Source organism: Hemitrygon akajei, chromosome 23 (assembly GCF_048418815.1).
Source record: "Hemitrygon akajei chromosome 23, sHemAka1.3, whole genome shotgun sequence".
NCBI classification, from domain to species: Eukaryota; Metazoa; Chordata; class Chondrichthyes; order Myliobatiformes; family Dasyatidae; genus Hemitrygon; species Hemitrygon akajei.
The window spans coordinates 14915786-14934479 of NC_133146.1; the positions used below are offsets into that span (position 1 = coordinate 14915786).

Sequence of the window (18694 nt, forward strand, 5' to 3'; positions counted from 1 at the left end):
ACCTGCACATCTGATGGAGCAACCCAGAGTGAGACTCAGACATGTAAACTCTGCAATGAGTACCAGTGGTTAAATTGAACTCTGGTCACTTGTGCAATGATGCAGTAGCACTGCCAATGTGCACTCTCCCAAGTAAGAAGAGTTAGGCAGACAAAATCAGCTTCTGTGCAGTGATATCCTCCACGTAACTGGATTAAGGTAAAGTACCCAACAAATGACTGATCCAATTTGGGAAATGCTTGGAGGGTTTGGAAAATGTTTCAGCTCCTGAGGAAGAGGAATGCAGCTTGTGTACTACATTGCATCTGTCATAAACATCGGTGCCAAGCCCAATTAACCTTGCTGGGATCATCTATATGAAGAGCATTTGATGGCTCTGGGCCTGTCCTCACTGGAATTTGGGGGGCGGGGAGTGGAAAAAATCTGATTGAAACCTATTGCAAGGGGAACATAGGGTCAGGAGAAGTAGAGTCTGTGTGGGTAGAACTGAGGACCAGTAAGGGCAAAAGGACCCAAATGGGTGTTGTCTGCAGGCCACCAAACAGTAGCATGGATATTGGGTGCAAGTTGAATAGGGAGTTAACACTGGCATGTGGCAAAGGTAATGTCGCAGTAGTTATGGGGGATTTCAACATGCAGGTGAACTGGGAGAATCAGGTTGGTGCTGGACCACAGGATAGGGAGTTTGTAGAATGCCTACGGGATGCATTCTTGGAACAGCTTGTACGAGAGCCGACCAGGGACAAGACTATTCTGGATTTAGTGTTATGTAATGAACAGGATTTGATAAGCGATCTCGCAGTAAAAGAGCCATTAGGAGGTAGTGATCACAATATAATAAGCTTTTATCTGTAATTTGAGAAGGATAAGGGCAGCTCGGAGGTGTCAGTGTTGCAGATGAACAGGGGAAACTATGGAACCATGAGGGAGGAGCTGGCCAAAGTTGACAGGATGGATATCCTAGCAGAAAAGACAGTGGAACAGCAATGGTAGGCATTCTTGGGAATAATGCACAAGGTGCAAAATCAGTTCATCCCCCAGAGAAGGAAGGATTCAAAGGGGGGAAAGGGGCCACAGTGGTTGACAAAGGAAGTCAGAGATTGCACAGCATTAAAAAAAAGGAAATATGACAGAGCTAAGGTGAGTGGGAGGACAGATGATTGGAAAGTTTTTAAGGAAAAACAGAACTTAACTAAAAAGACAATACGGGGAGAAAAAATGAGGTACGAACACAAGCTAGCCAGGAATATAAAGGAAGATAGCAAAAGCTTTTTTAGGTATGTGAAGAGAAAGAAGATAGTTAAGAACAATGTTGGGCCCTTGAAGAATGAATTGGGTGAAATTGTTATGGGAAACAGAGAAATGGCAGAAGAATTTAATGAGTCCTTTAGATCTGTTTTCACTATGGAAGACTCGAGCAATCTCCCAGATGTATGGATGGGCCAAGGACATAGGGTAACAGAGGAAATGAAACAGATTGACATTCGGAAGGAAACGGTGATGAGAAGACTGATGGGACTGAAGGCTGACAAATCCCCAGGTCCAGATGGTCTGCACCCTAGGGTACTAAAGGAGGTGGCCCTGGAAATTGCGGATGCATTGGTAATCATTTTCCAATGTTCCTTAGATTCAGGATCAGTTCCTGAGGATTGGAGAATGGCTAATGTTATCCCACTTTTTAAGAAAGAAAGGAGGGAAGGAGAAAACAGAACTATCGACGTATCAGCCTGACATCGGTGGTGGGAAAGATGCTAGAGTCCATTATTAAGGATGAAATAGTGGCATATCTAGATAGCAGTGATAGGATTGGGCCGAGCCAGCATGGATTTACCAAGGGTAAATCATGCTTGACTAATCTGTTGGAGTTTTTCGAGGATGTAACCAGGAAGTTAGACGGGGGAGATCCAGTGGATGTAGTGTACCTCGATTTTCAGAAGGCATTTGATAAGGTCCCACATAGAAGATTGGTGGGTAAAATCAAAGCTCAGGGCATCGGAGGGAAGGCATTGACATGGATAGAAAACTGGTTGGCAGATAGAAGGCAAAGGGTAGCGGTGAATGGGTGTTTCTCGGAATGGCAGGTGGTGACTAGTGGGGTGCCACAGGGCTCGGTATTGGGACCACAGCTGTTTACCATTTACGTTAACGATTTGGATGAAGGCATAGAAAATAACATCAGCAAATTTGCTGATGATACTAAGCTGGCTGGCAGTGTGACATGTGATGAGGATGTTAGGAGAATTCAGGGTGACTTGGATAGGCTGGGTGAGTGGGCAGATACTTGGCAGATGGCGTTTAATGTGAATAAGTGTGAGGTTATCCACTTTGGGAATAAGAACAGGAAGGCAGATTATTATCTGAACGGTGTAGAGTTGGGTAAGGGAGAAATACAAAGAGATCTCGGAGTCCTTGTTCATCAGTCACTGAAGGTGAATGAGCAAGTGCAGCAGGCAGTGAAGAAGGCTAATGGAATGTTGGCCTTTATTACAAAGGGAATTGAGTACAAGAGCAAGGAAATCCTCTTGCATTTGTACAGAGCCCTGGTGAGACCACACCTGGAGTACTGTGTACAGTTTTGGTCTCCAGGGTTAAGGAAGGACATCCTGGCTGTAGAGGAAGTGCAGCGTAGATTCACGAGGTTAATTCCTGGGATGTCTGGACTGTCTTACGCAGAGAGGTTAGAGAAACTGGGCTTGTACACGCTGGAATTAAGGAGATTGAGAAGGGATCTGATTGAAACATATAAGATTATTAAGGGATTGGACAAGATAGAGGCAGGAAGTATGTTCCAGATGCGGGGAGAGTCCAGTACCAGAGGGCATGGTTTGAGAATGAGGGGTAGGTCATTTAGGACAGAGTTAAGGAAAAACTTCTTCTCCCAGAGAGTTGTGGGGGTCTGGAATGCACTGCCTCGGAAGGTAGTGGAGGCCAATTCTCTGGATGCTTTGAAGAAGGAGCTAGATAGGTATCTTATGGATAGGGGAATCAAGGGATATGGGGACAAGGCAGGAACCGGGTATTGATAGTAATTGATCAGCCATGATCTCAAAATGGCGGTGCAGGCTCGAAGGGCCGTATGGTCTACTTCTGCACCTATTGTCTATTGATTATTGAAGGAGTGGGTGTGGAGAGGATAGTGGGAGGATCTAGGACCAGAGGACACAACCTCAATGTTTGGACAGAGGAGAAATTTATTTAACCAGAGGGTAGTGAATCTGTGAAATTCATTACCACAGACAGCTGTGGAGGCCAAGTCATTGGGTATATTTAATGTGGAGGTTGGCAAGTTCTTGACTAATGAGGACATCAAAGGTGACAGGAAGAAGGCAGAATGGGGTTGAGAGGGATAATAAATCAGCCATGATGAAATGGACAAATTCTGTTTCTTTCTCATCTTATCCAGAGATCTTGAACCCAATTATCATACTCACGCTTGCCCAGACAAGCCTATCAACCCAGCAAGCCCAAGCATTAAGAAGCCTGCAGATCCACCACATTCCATACCTGGAGCTACAGAACCCGTCTCCACGAAGGTATCCAAGCACCCTTCCTCCTCGGTTCCACTCCCAACCTTTGACACCATTACCTCACTGCAATTAAGAACAATAGGCACACATGTCAAACAGCAGTAGGAAGTACGATAAAGCAACTTTACATTTTATTATTTTCTGACCTAACACTCTCTAGGGGGACTTCACCCCTCTGCATCAGACGGTGGGTTTGGGCTCTACCTCAGCATAAAATGGAGACCAACACATCAAGCTGTAGTGTCAGAGGGACCACGCCTGAGACATTAAACAACTTTTTGTGAGCATGTACTCCCAAAGAACAGAGTTCTCAATATCCCATCCTTAACATAAGAGATTATACTGCAGGATGATCACACATCCAGATCTTTGTGATCTGGTCACTGTACAGTTCAAAGTAAGAAAGGGTATGTTACTATATCCTAACCTGAGATTCATTTTTGCAGGTATTTACAAGAAAAAAATACAACAGAATTTTTCTTAAAAATCTGCATAGACAACCAATACACAAAAGACAAACTGGAAATTAAAAAAAACTTAATACTAAGTACAAGTATTGTAAAGAGTCCTTGAATGTGAGTCTGTTGGTTGTGGAATCAGTTCAGAGTTGCAGTGAGTAAAATTATCCACACTGGTTCAGGAGCCTGATGTCTGTAGGGCCTAAACCCAAAACTGTTCCTAAACCTGACGTTGGACCCAAGGCTCCTGCACAATGGCAATTGCAAGAAGAGAGCATAGCTTGAATGGTGGGATTCTTCAATAACGCTGCTCTTGAGGCAGTGTTCCATTAAGTAAAGTTAATGGAATGGATGAGGAGGCACGAGGGCCGGTCAGTTGCAGTGCAAGCCTGCAGTTGAGGGCTGAAACCAAAGACTGAAAGTTGATCAGAAGTTTGGAAGTTGTAGCGCGATGGCTGACACCTGGAAGCCTGTCTTGGAGTGGAAGGCAGTCCACCTGTGTGTGTGTGGGAGACAGAAAAGGGGCTTGTTTTGTTGTGTTGTGTTTCGCCGAGCACTATGTGTGGTCACACTACTCTGTGTGTCGGAGAGCAAATAAAGCACTTCACTGTATGCTTCAATGTACATATGATAAATAAATCTAAATCTGAATCTGATTTGCCCCCATTATTTTAGAACATACCTGCTGTGTTGCCCCTGTTCCTTCAGGGTCCGTAGCAAGATGTCCTGGTGCATGGTCTGGATGTGATGGAGCAGTGTTGCTTCCTTGGTGTACTTCTTCTTACAGTGGCCACAGCTCAGCATCCGAGAGTTGGTCATGTGAATGTTCCTCACATGTCGCCTTAGATCACCTGTGTGGTAAACCTCTGCTTGGATTAAGCATCTACGCTCCAGGGAGTTAAGCCCTGAACCTTTCCTCAGCACTCAGATCCAGACAACATCCTGGTAGACTTATTTATTTAGGTCTCCCAGGAAGTACACACAGTAACAGGTCCTTCCACCTCAACATGCCCACACCAACCAATTAACCTACTAACCTGTAGTCTTTGGAATGTAAGAAGAAACCAGAGCACCTGGAGGAAACCCATACAGTCACAGGAGCCGCAGCAGAATTGACCCTGGGTCACAGGCACAGAAATAGCATTATGCTAACCCTTACACTATCATTCTGTCCTCTGTTCTGCACTTTTCCCAGTTCAATAATATCTTGCCCATAACAGTATGACCAAAATGCACACAATACTCATCTTGTATAACTGCGACATCACTTCCCAACTACTACACTCAATGCCCTGATTACAGGCCAACAGGCCAAATGCCTTTTTCTCTGCCATGTACCATGGACACCATTCTAACTGGCTGCATCACTGTATGGTATGGACAGATTGGAAAAAAGCTGCAGAAAGTCGTAAACTCAGCCAGCTCCCTCATAGGTACTGGCCTCCACAGCATTACGAACAACTTCAAAAGGAAATGCCTCAAAAAGGCCGCATCCATCACTAAGGACCCCCCATCACCCAGGACATGCCCTCTTCTCACTGCTACCATCAAGGAGGTGGTGCAGGCGCCTGAAGAGACACACTCAATGCTTCAGGAACAGCTTTACCCCCTCCACCATCAGATTTCTGAATGGACAATGATATTAAATTGGATTCTAATTCTGTCTACCTGCGATGCCACTTTCAGCAAACCATACAATCAATAATTCCCTCTGTTCTATAATGCACATGAGGTGTGAGGGAGAAGTTAAGACCAGACACAAACTGAAGCTTTGTCAGGGAGATCGCTCGAGGCGTTTGTGGGATCTTGGAACAACAAAAATTGCCTTTTTCTCGGGGTGGAAGACAATCTTGGAACTTTGACAACACTGGAGATCACCGTTAGACTCACTGCTAGTTTCAAGAGTTCCTACACTAGGTCTGCAGCCTTGTAGTTCACAAGTCCACATCCCAGTCATGATCAACTGCAGGGAGGGTGCCTTATTCTCCTACCCCTTCAGGCATTGAGTTCCAAACACTACCACCCTCTAGAGATAAAAGTTTCTAATCCTATCAGTTGCTTTAAATCCATGACCCCTGGGTTTTGATCTCTCAACAAGAGTAATCATTCTCTTTCCTCCTACGCCTCCCTTCAGGCAGAAAATATGAAAGCCTAGAAGCAAGTCTCTATCTCACTTAGACTATTGAACAGGCTTCTCACATGCTAAAACTTTTGATCTCTCAGTCTACCCATTGTAGACCTCGCACTTTTGTCTCCCTACACTGCACTTACTCTGTGATAGTAGCACTGTTTTACATTTTGTTTATTACCTTAATGTAACTATGTAAGGAATAATCTATCTGGCTGACACGCAAAAGCTTTTCATTGTATCTCGGTACATGTGACAATAATAAACCAATCCAATTAGGTCATTTCTATTTACTGTCAAGCCCTCATGATTCGCTGCACCTCAGTTTAGACCATAAAGTATAGGAGCGGAGTTATGCTGTTCAGCCCACTGAGTCCGCTCCACCATTCAATCATGACTGATTTACGTTCCCTCAACCCTATTCTGCTGGCTTCTTCCCATAAGCTTTGATGCTCTTGCTAATCAAGAACCTATCAACTTCTACTTTAAATAAACCAATGATTTGGCCCCTACCGCCTTCTGTGGCAATGAATTCCACAGATTTACTACTCTCTTGCTAAATAAATTCCCCATCTCTGCTCTAAAGTGACATCTTTCTTTTCTGAGGCTGTGCTCGCTGGTCCTAGACTCTCCACCAATGGAAACATTCTCTCCACATCCGTCTAGGTCGTTCAACACTTTCAATGAGATCTCACTCATCCTTCTAAACTCCAGTGAGTAAAAGCGCAGTGCTATCAAACCTTCAAAGTGGCTCACAGGGTCCTCTATGCCATGGACAGCTTCAATCTTCCCTCAATGTTAATATTTTCCAATCCTGTCAATATCCTCACATGTGCCCATTATTTCCTCAAACACAGGAAAGGATGGTGATCACCAAGTGTCAGCAGACAGCAACTCAGCCGATTCAAGATTGCTTAATGTCGTTTCCAGTTCACAAGTTTAAAGGAGAACAAACTAATTGTTACTCCAGATCTAATGAAGTACAAAAGAAAAACAATAAAATGTAAATACATAAGACAGCTTATAGACATGAAGTGACAGGAGTGTGACTGGCAGGTAATGATAAAGTAGTGAAGGTTGGAGGGGTGGGTTAGTGGGTGGAGGTGTGGATCAAGCCTATTGCCTGGAGAAAGTAACTGTTTTGTGTCTGCTTATAGACTTCAGTTCAACGTTCAACACCATCATACCTCAGGAACCTCCTTGCTGGCACTCAACACCTCCCTCTGCAATTAGATACTGGGCTTATTAACAGTAAGGCCACAGTTAATCTGTGTGCACAGTGACATCTCTCATCCCATTACGCTGAGCACTGGCGCTCCCCAAGGCTGTGTGCTCAGCCCACCGCTGTTCACACTGCTGACGCATGACTGGGTCAAAGGATCCAGCTCAAACTGCGTTATCAAGTTTGCAGATGACACAACAGTGGCTGGCCTAATCAAGAACGATGACGAGATGAAATATAGAAAATGGAGTGGGTGGTGGATTGGTGTGAGAAGTGCAACTTAAGCCTGAACGTTGAAAAGACAAAGGAAATCAGTGTGGACTTCAGGAAGGTGCAGACAAACTATCCCCCTCTGTGAAGAGATGGCTCCTCCATACAGAGTTAAGTTCACCAAAATCCTGGGAGTTCACATCACAGATGATCTCAACTGATCCCTTAACGTCATCTCCCTGAAGAAGAAGGCACAGCAGTGCCTCCACTTCCTAAGAAGATTGAGGCAAGCAAGGCTCCCCCCCCCCACCCCCCGCACCATCTTAACTGTGTTTTACAGGAGTACCACCGAGAGCATCCTGACAAGTTGCATCTCCATCTGGTATGGGAGCAGTCGAGCATCAGACCTGATATCCCTACAAAGGACTGAGAACAGCTGAAAGGATCATAGGGGTCTCCCTACCATTGATCGGGAACATTTATCAGGGACGCTGTGTACACAGGGCCCTCTGTTTTATTAAACATCCCACCCACCCATCTAGCATCCTCTTTGACTTTCTATCATCAGGCAGGAGACTCTGATGCATAAAAGCAAGAATGGTCAGGATGGGGAACGGTTTCTTCCCCCAGGCTTCTGAACTCCCAGCCGCATCGTATTCGAAGTCTCACTGTTCCCTTCCGTACCTGTCTCTGTTCGTACCTTACAACATTTAATATCAGTGCACTTTAGTTTGTTATACATGTGTAATTCAGCTGTAGGTTGTATCCTTACCTTCATAAGTTATTGTGTGTTATGTGCTTTACACCCTGGATCGAAGAAATATCTCGTTTCTATGTACTGTACATGTATGTAGTTAAATGACAATGAACCTCACTTTGTCACTGGTCTGGATGTTATGTAGCCTCCTCCCTGATGGGAGTGGGACAAACAGTCCATGAGCAGAGTGAGTGGGATCCTTCATGATGTTACTGGCCCTTTGCCAGCAACATTCTGCACACATGTCCAACAAGAAGAGTTTTCAAACAGGCGAGGAGGCGCACCAAACCTGTTGCAAACATTGTGTGGAATCCACAAGCTCTGCCCATCCAGCAGAGTTTGGAAGCTTAGTCGGTGCATTTCCAATGCTGCTAACACTGAGCACTGGGATGTTTACAAGTAGCACATGTCACAGTGCTAAAGTCAAGGCTGAAACAAGGCTTGTGACTAACATAGCTGGCATTCTTCACATTAAAATAGCTGGGCATTCTCTGAGTCACACTGAAGTGCTGATTGTATTATGCATGCTTGATTCCAGCTGACAGATTTGCATTTATGGAAATGTTTCACAACTTTAGAACACACAGTCCCAAATAAACAGTTCTCAGGGAGGAAGTTACAAGTTGGGATCTAATCCAGGGGTTCAGAGGTATATATATATAGAATAACAGATTCTTGGGAGCAAGTTACAGGCTGGGATCTAATCCAGGGGTTCAGAGGGTTTATATATAGAGTAACAGATCTCAGGGCGAGTTACAGGCTGGGATATAATCCAGGGGTTCAAAAGGTTTATATATAGAATAACAGATCCCAGAGTGAGTTATAGGTTGGGATCTAATCCAGGGGTTCAGAGGGTTTATACATAGAATACCAAATCCCAAGGCAAGTTATAGGTTGGGACCTGATCTGAGGACCCTTGCTTCACTCACCTGACTGGAAGAAAGATTTCTGGCACTGGCTGCACTGGAAAGGCCGATCCTTGGTGTGAAAGCGCTTGTGAACCACCAGGTCGCTGGAAGGACAGAACAGAAGACAACTTCAGGAGGAAGCGGCTGGGGGGTGTGCAGGTGGGAAGAGGGGCTAGGTGAAATCACTCCCAGTCAAATGGCGGGCGTGAAACGCTCCCTTACCTTGCCCTGAGGAAGGCCTTGCCGCACAGGTCACACCGGTGGGGCTGTGTTCCACTGTGAATGTGAGCGTGTCGTCGCAGGTCACAGTGTTGAATGAACTGCCGGTCACACTGGGGGCACTTGTACCTGGCATCATCCTGCAGTGGGAATTTGGGGAAGTGGAGGAGAGATAGCATTAGAACTCAACAGAACCAATAGGAACAGGCCCTTCGCCCATGATGTCTGTGCCAAGTATAAGGCCCAATTAGAATTTGAGTCATACAGCACAGAACTGCTCCACACCAACCAAGATGTCTCATCCAAGTAGTCTCATTTGCCCTTATTTGGCCAATATCCATCTGAACCTCTCCTATCCATGTACCTGTCCAGAATGGTTATGGAAGTTGCCTCAACCGCTTACTCTGGCAGCTTGCTTCATTTACAGACCACCCTCTGGGTGAAAAGGTTGGGCCTCGGGTTGCAAATAAAGCTTGGGGACTCAAGAATTGCAGTTGATGTTACACCAGCAACTGGAGTTGAAAAGATCAAGAGAGGATGAAAAGGCCCAAAGGGGGAGTGTTTAGAGGCAATGAGAAGAGGTCATTAGTGGTAGGGCAAGGAAGGTGAGTACCTCTTGTCATAGAAATTTTCTTTTCTCTTTGGAGTGAAGGGGATGTGAGTGGCTTGATAGAAGTGTATGTGGAAAGGTATCAGTAAGATCAAAAGAGTTCAGAGAACACAAGAGATTCTGCAGATGCTGAAATTCTAAACACACACACACCCCCCCACCCACACCAGAGGCTATGGACAGCATGTAGAAAAGGTTTACCAGGATGCCGAATGGATTAGAAGGAATGAGTTACAGTATAACTAACAGTTAGACAAATGTATGTTGTTTTCTCTGGAACACTGATAGCTCCGGAGACTTGCTAGAGGTCGCTAAGATTATGAATGCCATTGATAGAGTAGACAGTTAGCGTCTCTTTCCCGTTGAAATGTAAAGTACCAGAGAACATTGCTTTAAGGGGAAAGGGGGGAGAAGTTTAAAGGAGACGTGTGGGGAATTTTTTTTTAAAACAGAATGGTGGGTGCCTGAAATGGGTTGTCAGATACAATACAGGGTGTTCAAGAGCCTCTTAGACAGTCACAAAGATACGCAAGCAATGGAGGGATATGAACCACGTGCAGGCACAAAGGATTAGCTTAATTCGGGATCATGGTCAGCACGAACTGGTGGTCGAAGGGCCTTTCCTGTACTGGATGGTGCTATGTTTTAGCTTACAGGACAGATGCAGTTCTGGTGTGAAAATCTACCAACCTCAGTGTTAACCATGTGGATCTTCTTGTGTCGGACGTAGTTGCCACGACGATTGAAGGTCAAATTGCAGAGGTAGCATCTGTACAACTTCCCTTCCGCTTCCGGACCTGTTTAAAGAGAAACATTCTGGGAATCATGGCTGAGGAAGTCTGCAGGCTCAGCCGGACGCCAGTAGCGACGGTCACCAGGCACACTCACCTGGCTGCTTTACCATAGGCTCCTCTGGGCTCGTTTCCTCGGACATGGTGAAGATGAGGGACCCTGTTGAGAGCAGCGCATCAGCTGTGGCCAGGGTCAACTTCCGAGTGCCAGTCTGCAGCAGGACCTGGAAGGGGTCGAAGAACTCAGGAGCATAAATTGGGAATGAATATACTCAGGCAAATGCACGACATAAAATATTTAGGGAGCACTTGCATGGGGTCTGGTTAGACAGACTGAGGCAGGAAAAAGACAGGGTGAAGGAACCATGGGTGACAAAAGAGTTGGAACATTTAGTTAAGAGGAAGGAAGAAACATACTTACGGTTTAGGAAGCAATGATCAGACAGGGCTCGAGAGTACCAATGTGGATAGGAAGGAGCTTAAAATAGACTTTGGAGAGTTAGAAGGGGGCATGAGAAACCCTTGGGAAGTAGGATTAAGAAAACTTCGGACATTCAGCATGTACAGGAAGAACAAGAGGTTGGTGATAGAGCCAGACACATCAAGAGACTCTTAGATGGGCACATGGATGTAAAAAGGAATGGAGGACTATTTGGGAGGGAAGAGTTAGACTGATCTTGGATTATTTAAAAGGTCAGCACATTGTGGGCTGAAGGGCGTCTACTGTACTTTTCGCTATTCTAATCACTACTTTAACACTATGACCACCATGTACTAACATAGACTCTTTTAGTTCTAATTGTTTTTTTTTGTAAAAATTGTGTACGTTTTCCTGTTGAATGTGCTTATATGACACTAGTGCCTGTGATGCTGCTGCAGAGCAAGTTTTTCATTGCACCTGTGCTTGTGCATGCCACAATAACATCAACTTTGACTTGGACTTTGAGTAAGCAGGAGGTGATAATGAAGCTTCAGTTTGATCCTGGTCATCTTAGGAACAATCCATCCTCACATCCGCTGGTCAGCAGTCAGTGCCTGGGCAGAAATTCCAACATCCTTCTAAAGATGCTAACTGCATGCTCACATTTATTAGTTAAACACTGAGTTCAAGCGTCAGGAAGCTTCATAAAACTCTAGTTAGGCTGCTTCTGGAGCATCGCATTCATCCCTAATCGCTCGATTACAGGAAGAATGTGGAGGTTTTGGAGAGGGCGCAGAGGAGATTTACCAGGATGCTACCTGGATTAGGAGGCCTCTGCTCTAAAGGACTCTGGACAAACCAGGGTTGTTTTCTCCAAAGCAGCAAAGACGGAGGGAAGACCTGACAGGTTTGGAAAATTATGTGAGGTATAGATGCAGCGGACAGTCAGAATTTTTTCCCAGTGTCAAAATGTCTTAAGAAGACGTGATTTAAGGTGGGAGATGAGAGAGGGAAAAGTCCAAAGGAGATGCACAGGGTTGGTTTATACGCTCTATATCCCAGATTCTGGCCCCACCACATCCCAACATAACACTTTATAAGATCCCCCTAAACCTGCCTCGTTACTTCCTCCTGTCTAAAACCCACCTCTCTAACTTAGTGATCTGCAATTAGTTCTTTCCAACCTTCATTTTTAGCTTACTAGCAAATACACTTGAGACATTCAGGGACATCCAAGGCAACATGGTAACATAGAAACATAGAAAAACTACAGCACAATACAGGCCCTTCGGCCCACAAAGCTGTGCAGAACATGTCCTTAACTTAGAACTCATAGCCCCCTATTTTTCTAAGCTCCATATACCTATCCAGGAGTCTATTAAAAGACCCTATTGTTTCTGCCTCCACCACCGCCGGCGGCAGCCCATTCCACACACTCACCACTCTTACTCTTGACATCTCCTCTGTACCTACTTCCAACCACCTTAAAACTGTGCTCTCTTGTGCTAGCCTTTTCAGCCCTGGGGAAAAAGCCTTTGACTGTCCGCACGATCAATGACTCTCATTATCATTATAGATGTAACGAAATACAGTGCAAGTGATGACTGATTGGCGTTCTAACCCTGCCACTGTCTGTAAGGGGTTTGTATCTTTTCCCCATGACTGGGCAGGATTCCTCCTGGTGCTCCGGTTTCCTCCCACATTCCAAAGGCATACGGTTTAAGGTTAATAAGTTGTGGGGATGCTATATTAGCACTAGAAGCGTGGCAACACTTGTGGGCTGCCCCAGCACATCCTCAGACTGTGTTGGTCATTGACGGAAACAATGCATTTCCCTATGTACATGTGACAAATAAAGCTAATGTTTTTAATCTAGTGACTAGTGGTGTGCCTCAGGGATCTGTACTGGGTCCCATGTTGTTTGTCGTATACATTAATGATCTGGATGATGGGGTGGTAAATTGGATTAGTAAGTATGCAGATGATACTAAGATAGGTGGCGTTGTGGATAATGAAGTAGGTTTTCAAAGCTTGCAGAGAGATTTAGGCCAGTTAGAAGAGTGGGCTGAACGATGGCAGATGGATTTTAATGCTGATAAGTGTAAAGTGCTACATTTTGGTAGGACTAATCAAAATAGGACATACATGGTAAATGGTAAGGCATTGAGGAATGCCGTAGAACAGAATGATCTAGGAATAATGGTGCATAGTTCCCTGAAGGTGGAATCTCATGTGGATAGGGTGGTGAAGAAAGCTTTTGATATGCTGGCTTTTATAAATCAGAGCATTGAGTATAGGAGTTGGGATGTAATGTTAAAATTGTACAAGGCATTGGTGAGGCCAAATTTGGAGATTCAAACAAGAGGACATGAGTTGAGAGTTAGGGGGCAAAAGTTTAGGGGTACACAAGGGGGAACTTCTTTACTCAGAGAGTGGTAGCTGTGTGGAACGAGCTTCCAGTAGTAGAGTGGTAGAGGCAGATTCAATATTGTCATTTCAAAAAAAATTGGATAGGTATATGGACAGGAAAGGAATGGAGGATTATGGGCTGAGTGCAGGTCGGTGGGACTAGGTGAGAGTAAGCGTTCGGCACGGACTGTTTCCTTGCTGTAATTGTTATATGGTTATAATCTCTTTTTGAATTATCAATGTGAATTGGGAGCGGACATCATGATGAGAGGAGAGTCAGGCAGCACCTACAGAAATTAATAAATAGTTGATGCTTCGGGCCAGGACTCTTCTCAGTCCTGATGAAGGATCTCCGCCCAAAATGTCAACTGATTATTCATTTCCTCCAGCATTTTGTCTGATTTGCTCCGGATTTCCAGCATTTTTTAAATCTCCTGTCAGTAGATAACACATTATTAGGCAACAATGACATAATGACAGCCCTAGCTTCCACTGTACCTGGGAGGGATGTAGGAGCTCAGTGATGACCGCAAGGTCCTTTCCGTACATTTTGATGCCATTGGGGAGCTCCAGGATCATCTCCTCAGGCACCTGGAGCTCTGAATCTTCCTGCTGCACCGTTGACAAGACCAAGACCTGAGGGTCAGACCCCTCAGTCGGCCCAGCAGCTTCCAACTGGTTGTTCTCCAGCAAGAGAGGCGTGGCGATTTCACTCAGTACCTGCGCCGTTTCCAGTAGGTCCCAGCTCTCTGTGGGCAGTGAGAAAGAGAATCAGAATCAGGTTCACACATGTTGTAAAATTTGTTGTTTTGGAGTGGGGAGTCAAGGCTTTGTCTCTCGTGATGAGAGGCAATTTTTTAAATTAGTTTTCTTTCTTTCTTTTTCCACTTTAAGAGCAGTGAGGATGCCAGGCAGAATACTGCAGGATGTGGCAAGGTAGGGGGACCTCCAGTATCCCTGACAACTTCGCCTGCAAGAAGGACATCCAGCTGCAGCTTCCAACAGACCATGTTAAAGAGCTGGAGCTGGAACCGGATGAGCTCTGGACCATTCGGGAGGCTGAGGGGATGATAAACAGGGCATACAGGGAGGTAGTTACACCCAAGGTACAGGTTGGGAGTCAGGAGGGAGCCACAGGATGAGTCAGGTGGGAGAAAGTGGTTAAACAGAAAGCGTAGCCACTTTGGATACTATGGGGGAGTGGGGAGGGGGGGGGGGATGATCTAGCAGCTGTCAGGTCCCTGGCACCGAATCTGGCTCTGTGGCTCAGAAGGTGGGGGTGGGGGGGGGGGGGAGGAGAGAGAGAGAAGATGCGAGCTGTAGTGATAGGGGATTCTTTGACTGGGGAGCAGAAAGGAGATTCTGCGGGTGGCAGGGTCAGGGACATTTCAGATTGAGTCCGCAGCATTCTTAAGTGGGATGGTGAGTCCATGTTGATACCAATGACTTGGGTAGAATGGGTGACAAGGTTCTGCAAAGCAAGTTCAGGGAGTTAGGTGCCAAGTTAAAATGCAGGATCTCCAGGGTTGTGATCTCAGGATTGCTACCCATACCATATGCTAATGAGGTCAAAAATAGGAAGATCGTACATTTTAACGCGTTGCTAAGAAGATGATGCAAGAGGGAGGGCTTCAGATTTTAGGATCGTTGAGCTCTCTTCCAGGGAAGGTGGGATATGTAGAGAAGGGAGAGTTTGCACCTGAAGTGGTGATTAAAAATATAACATGAGGTAGTAAATTGCATTAAATATTGACTTCATGGAAGAAGCCCGAGAGTGTTACCTCTCTGACTGCAGGCCCCTATTAGTGTGCCACAGGAATTGGTGCTGAGTGCATTGTTGTTTATCATCTACATCAGCAAACTGGATGATAATGTGATTAACTGGATCAGTAAATTTGTGGGTGACACCACGAATGGAGATGTAGCGGACAGTGAGGTAGACTATCAAAGCTTGTAGCAGGACCTGGACTAGCTGGGAAAATAGGCTGAAACAAGGCAGATGAAATTTAATGCAGACAAGTGTGAAGAGTTTCACTTTAGGAGTACCAGCCAGGGTAGATCTTATACAGTGAGCAGTAGGGCACTTAGGGTTGCAATAGAACAGAGGGATGTGGGAATACAGAACTACAGGTAGACGATACAAAAGAAATGTATTAGGTACAGGAGATGGAATGTTATGTTTAAATTGAATAAGGCATTGGTGAGGCCTAATTTGGAGTATTGAGTGCAGTTTTGGTCACCTACCTACAGGAAAGATGCAAGTAAAATTGAAAGAGTGCAGAGAAAATTTATAAGGATGTTGCCAGGGCTGGAGGACCTGAGTTATAGGGAAAGGTTGGATAGTTTTGGACTTTATTCTCTAGAAAAAAGAACGAGGGTGGATTTGATAGCGGTATACAAAATTTATGAGAGACAAGTTAAATGCAAGCAGGCATCTTCCAATGAGACAACACATACAAAACACTGGAGGAACTCAGATCAGACAGCATCTATGGAAATGAATAAACAGTCGACGTTTCAGGCTGAGACCCTTCTTCAAGATTGGAAAGGCAGGAGGAAGAAACCAGAATAAAAAGGTGGGGAGGGGAAGGAGGATAAGTGGGTGGTGATAGGTGAAACCAGGTGGGTAGGCAACATAAAAGGCTGGATGGGAAGGAATCTAATAGGACATGAGAGTGGACCGTAAGAGGAAGAGGAGGAGGTGATCCGGGGGGTGCGGGAGGGTAGATGATAGGCAGGTGAGAAGAGACAGAGGCCAGAGTAGGGAACAGAAGAAGTGGGGAGGGGGGAGAGAATATTATTTTTACTGTAAGGAGAAATCGATATCCATGCCATGGGGTTGGAAGCGACCCAGGTAGAATATAAGGTTTCGCTCCTCCACCCTCTATCACTGCGGCTGGATGAGAATACAACTAGAGGTCATGAGTTAAGGGTGAAAGGTGAAATGTTTAAGAGGAACTCCTGCACTCAGAGGGTGCTGAGAGTGTGGAACGAGCTGCCAGTGGAAGTGATGATGTGGGGGAGATTTGGATAGGTACACGGATGAAAGGAGCATGGAATGCTGTGGACTAGATACAAGTTGATGGGACCAGGCAAATTAATGGTTCTGCAAAGACTAGATGGACCAAAGGGAGGGTCGGTTTCTATGAGTCAGTACAGTACAATACACGATACAAAAACATGTGGAAAATGAGAGCAAAATAGTGAGGTAGTGTTCGTGAGTTAACAGACCATTCAGAACTCTGATGGTGGAGGGGAAGAACATTGAGTGTAGGTCTTCAGGCTCCTGTACCACCTCCCTGATGGCAGTAATGAGAAAAGGGCATGTCGCAGATAGTGAGGCTCCTTCATGATAGATCCCACCTTATTAAAACATCGCCTTTTGAAGATGGCTAATGGTGGGATGGCTAATGTCGACGATGGAGCTGCCTTAGTTTATAACCGTCTGCAGCTTTTTCGCCAGGCAGGAACACAACCTATCAGAATATTCTCCATGATACATCCCCCACAATCTCTGCAGGTAGATGCCAGAGATATGGTTTCAACCTATTGTACCTCCACAGGAGAAACTTACACTCAATGGCACAGCTACCTCCTTCACTGTACAATGTCCCTTCACCCAGACCCTAAGGTATTACAAGATTAAACAAGCATGGAGAAGTCACCCACTTCAACTGCTCTTCCACCAAGTCCCTCAGGAATACAGAGGGAACACAGGAATATACCTTAGACAATTTCATTCGGGATTTTCCAATAACCTCTGGTTGCTCCTAACGCACTTAGCCAATAATGTAAGTTTTGGTAAATCTTTTCTCCACCTTCTTTCTCCATGAACAGTACCTTTTTTTTGGCAATATTTATTTATTTATGTATTTTATACCAATTTATGTCTTTTCACTCTAATGCTGTTGCAAACAACAGATTTTATGTCATATAATAAATTGTATTCTGGTTCTGAGCATAGAACAGTATAGCACAGGAACAATACAACAGACTATTGTACGGGAGCAGCCAAGCATTGAACGGAAGTCCCTACAAAGCACTGTGAGAACGGCTGAGAGGATCATCGGGAATATTTATCAGGAGCACTAAATATGCAGGGTCCTTCGTATTATTAAGGATCCCACCCATCCACCCAGCATCCTCTTTGACTTTCTATCATCAGGCAGGAAACTCCGATGCATAAAGACAAGAGCAGGCAGGATAGGAAACTTCCTTTCCTCGAGTCATGAGGCTTCTGAACTCCCTGCAGCAATGCATTCAAAATGTCACCCGTTAATCTGTTCTGTACCTTACAATATTTAATTTATGCATAATTCATCTGTAGATTTTATCCATACTTTCATATGTTGTGTGTTATGAGTACTACAGTGCTTTACACCTTAGTCTGGAGAAACGTCTCATTTGACAGTAGACATGTCGAGAGTTAAACGACAGTAAACTTACTTGACTCAAGAAGAGGTCCTTCAGCACACAGTGTTGTGACATTGAAGTAAACAAATCCCTCCTCCCTATACAAGGTCCATGTCCCTCCATTCTCCATATATTCATCTGCCTATCTAAGTCTCTTAAATGCCTTGTATTTGCCTCCACTACCATCCCTGGCAGCACATTCATGGCACCTGGCACTATTACTCCCTAAAGGTGGACCCAGCACCCCAAGTGTGGCCAAGACAAAGTTTTATAAAGGTTCATCACACCTGCCATAGAACAATACAACACAGTCTCTGCATGACCCTGAATCAAACTCTGCTTTCTGAGGAGAGCTGGAGTTTGCACATCGATGCTCATGTCATTCTACAGACCGTCAGTAGAGAGCATCCTGACAATCTGGATCGCTGCCTGGTACGGAAACTGCACCGCAGCGAACAGGAACCCATCTGCAAAGGGTTTTCAAAACTGCCCAACGCATCACCAGCACCAGCCTACCTGCCGTCGAGGACATATATACAGAAAGCTGCTGCAAAAGGGCCAGTAGCATCACAAAGGATCCCACCCACGCTGCTCATGGACCAGAGAAAAATCTGCAGATGC

General features: G+C 45.2%; 1 protein-coding gene across 9 annotated transcripts in view; it reads right to left on the reverse strand.

Annotated features, from left to right (window-relative positions):
* Nucleotides 1-18694, reverse strand: part of LOC140715181 (uncharacterized) — an 81459-nt gene that overhangs the window by 3537 nt on the left and 59228 nt on the right. For 8 of the 9 annotated variants that reach the window (XM_073027014.1, XM_073027009.1, XM_073027010.1 and 5 more), the window contains 7 exons: nucleotides 14159-14409; nucleotides 10928-11054; nucleotides 10730-10836; nucleotides 9433-9569; nucleotides 9232-9314; nucleotides 4668-4836; nucleotides 3505-3590 (listed from right to left, as the gene is read on the reverse strand). In XM_073027014.1, the coding sequence (XP_072883115.1) occupies nucleotides 3505-3590; nucleotides 4668-4836; nucleotides 9232-9314; nucleotides 9433-9569; nucleotides 10730-10836; nucleotides 10928-11054; nucleotides 14159-14409 (960 nt within the window). Of the gene's footprint in view, nucleotides 1-3504; nucleotides 3591-4667; nucleotides 4837-9231; nucleotides 9315-9432; nucleotides 9570-10729; nucleotides 10837-10927; nucleotides 11055-14158; nucleotides 14410-18106; nucleotides 18304-18694 lie in introns of those variants that run through there. The other variant, XM_073027016.1, reaches the window with a different exon arrangement.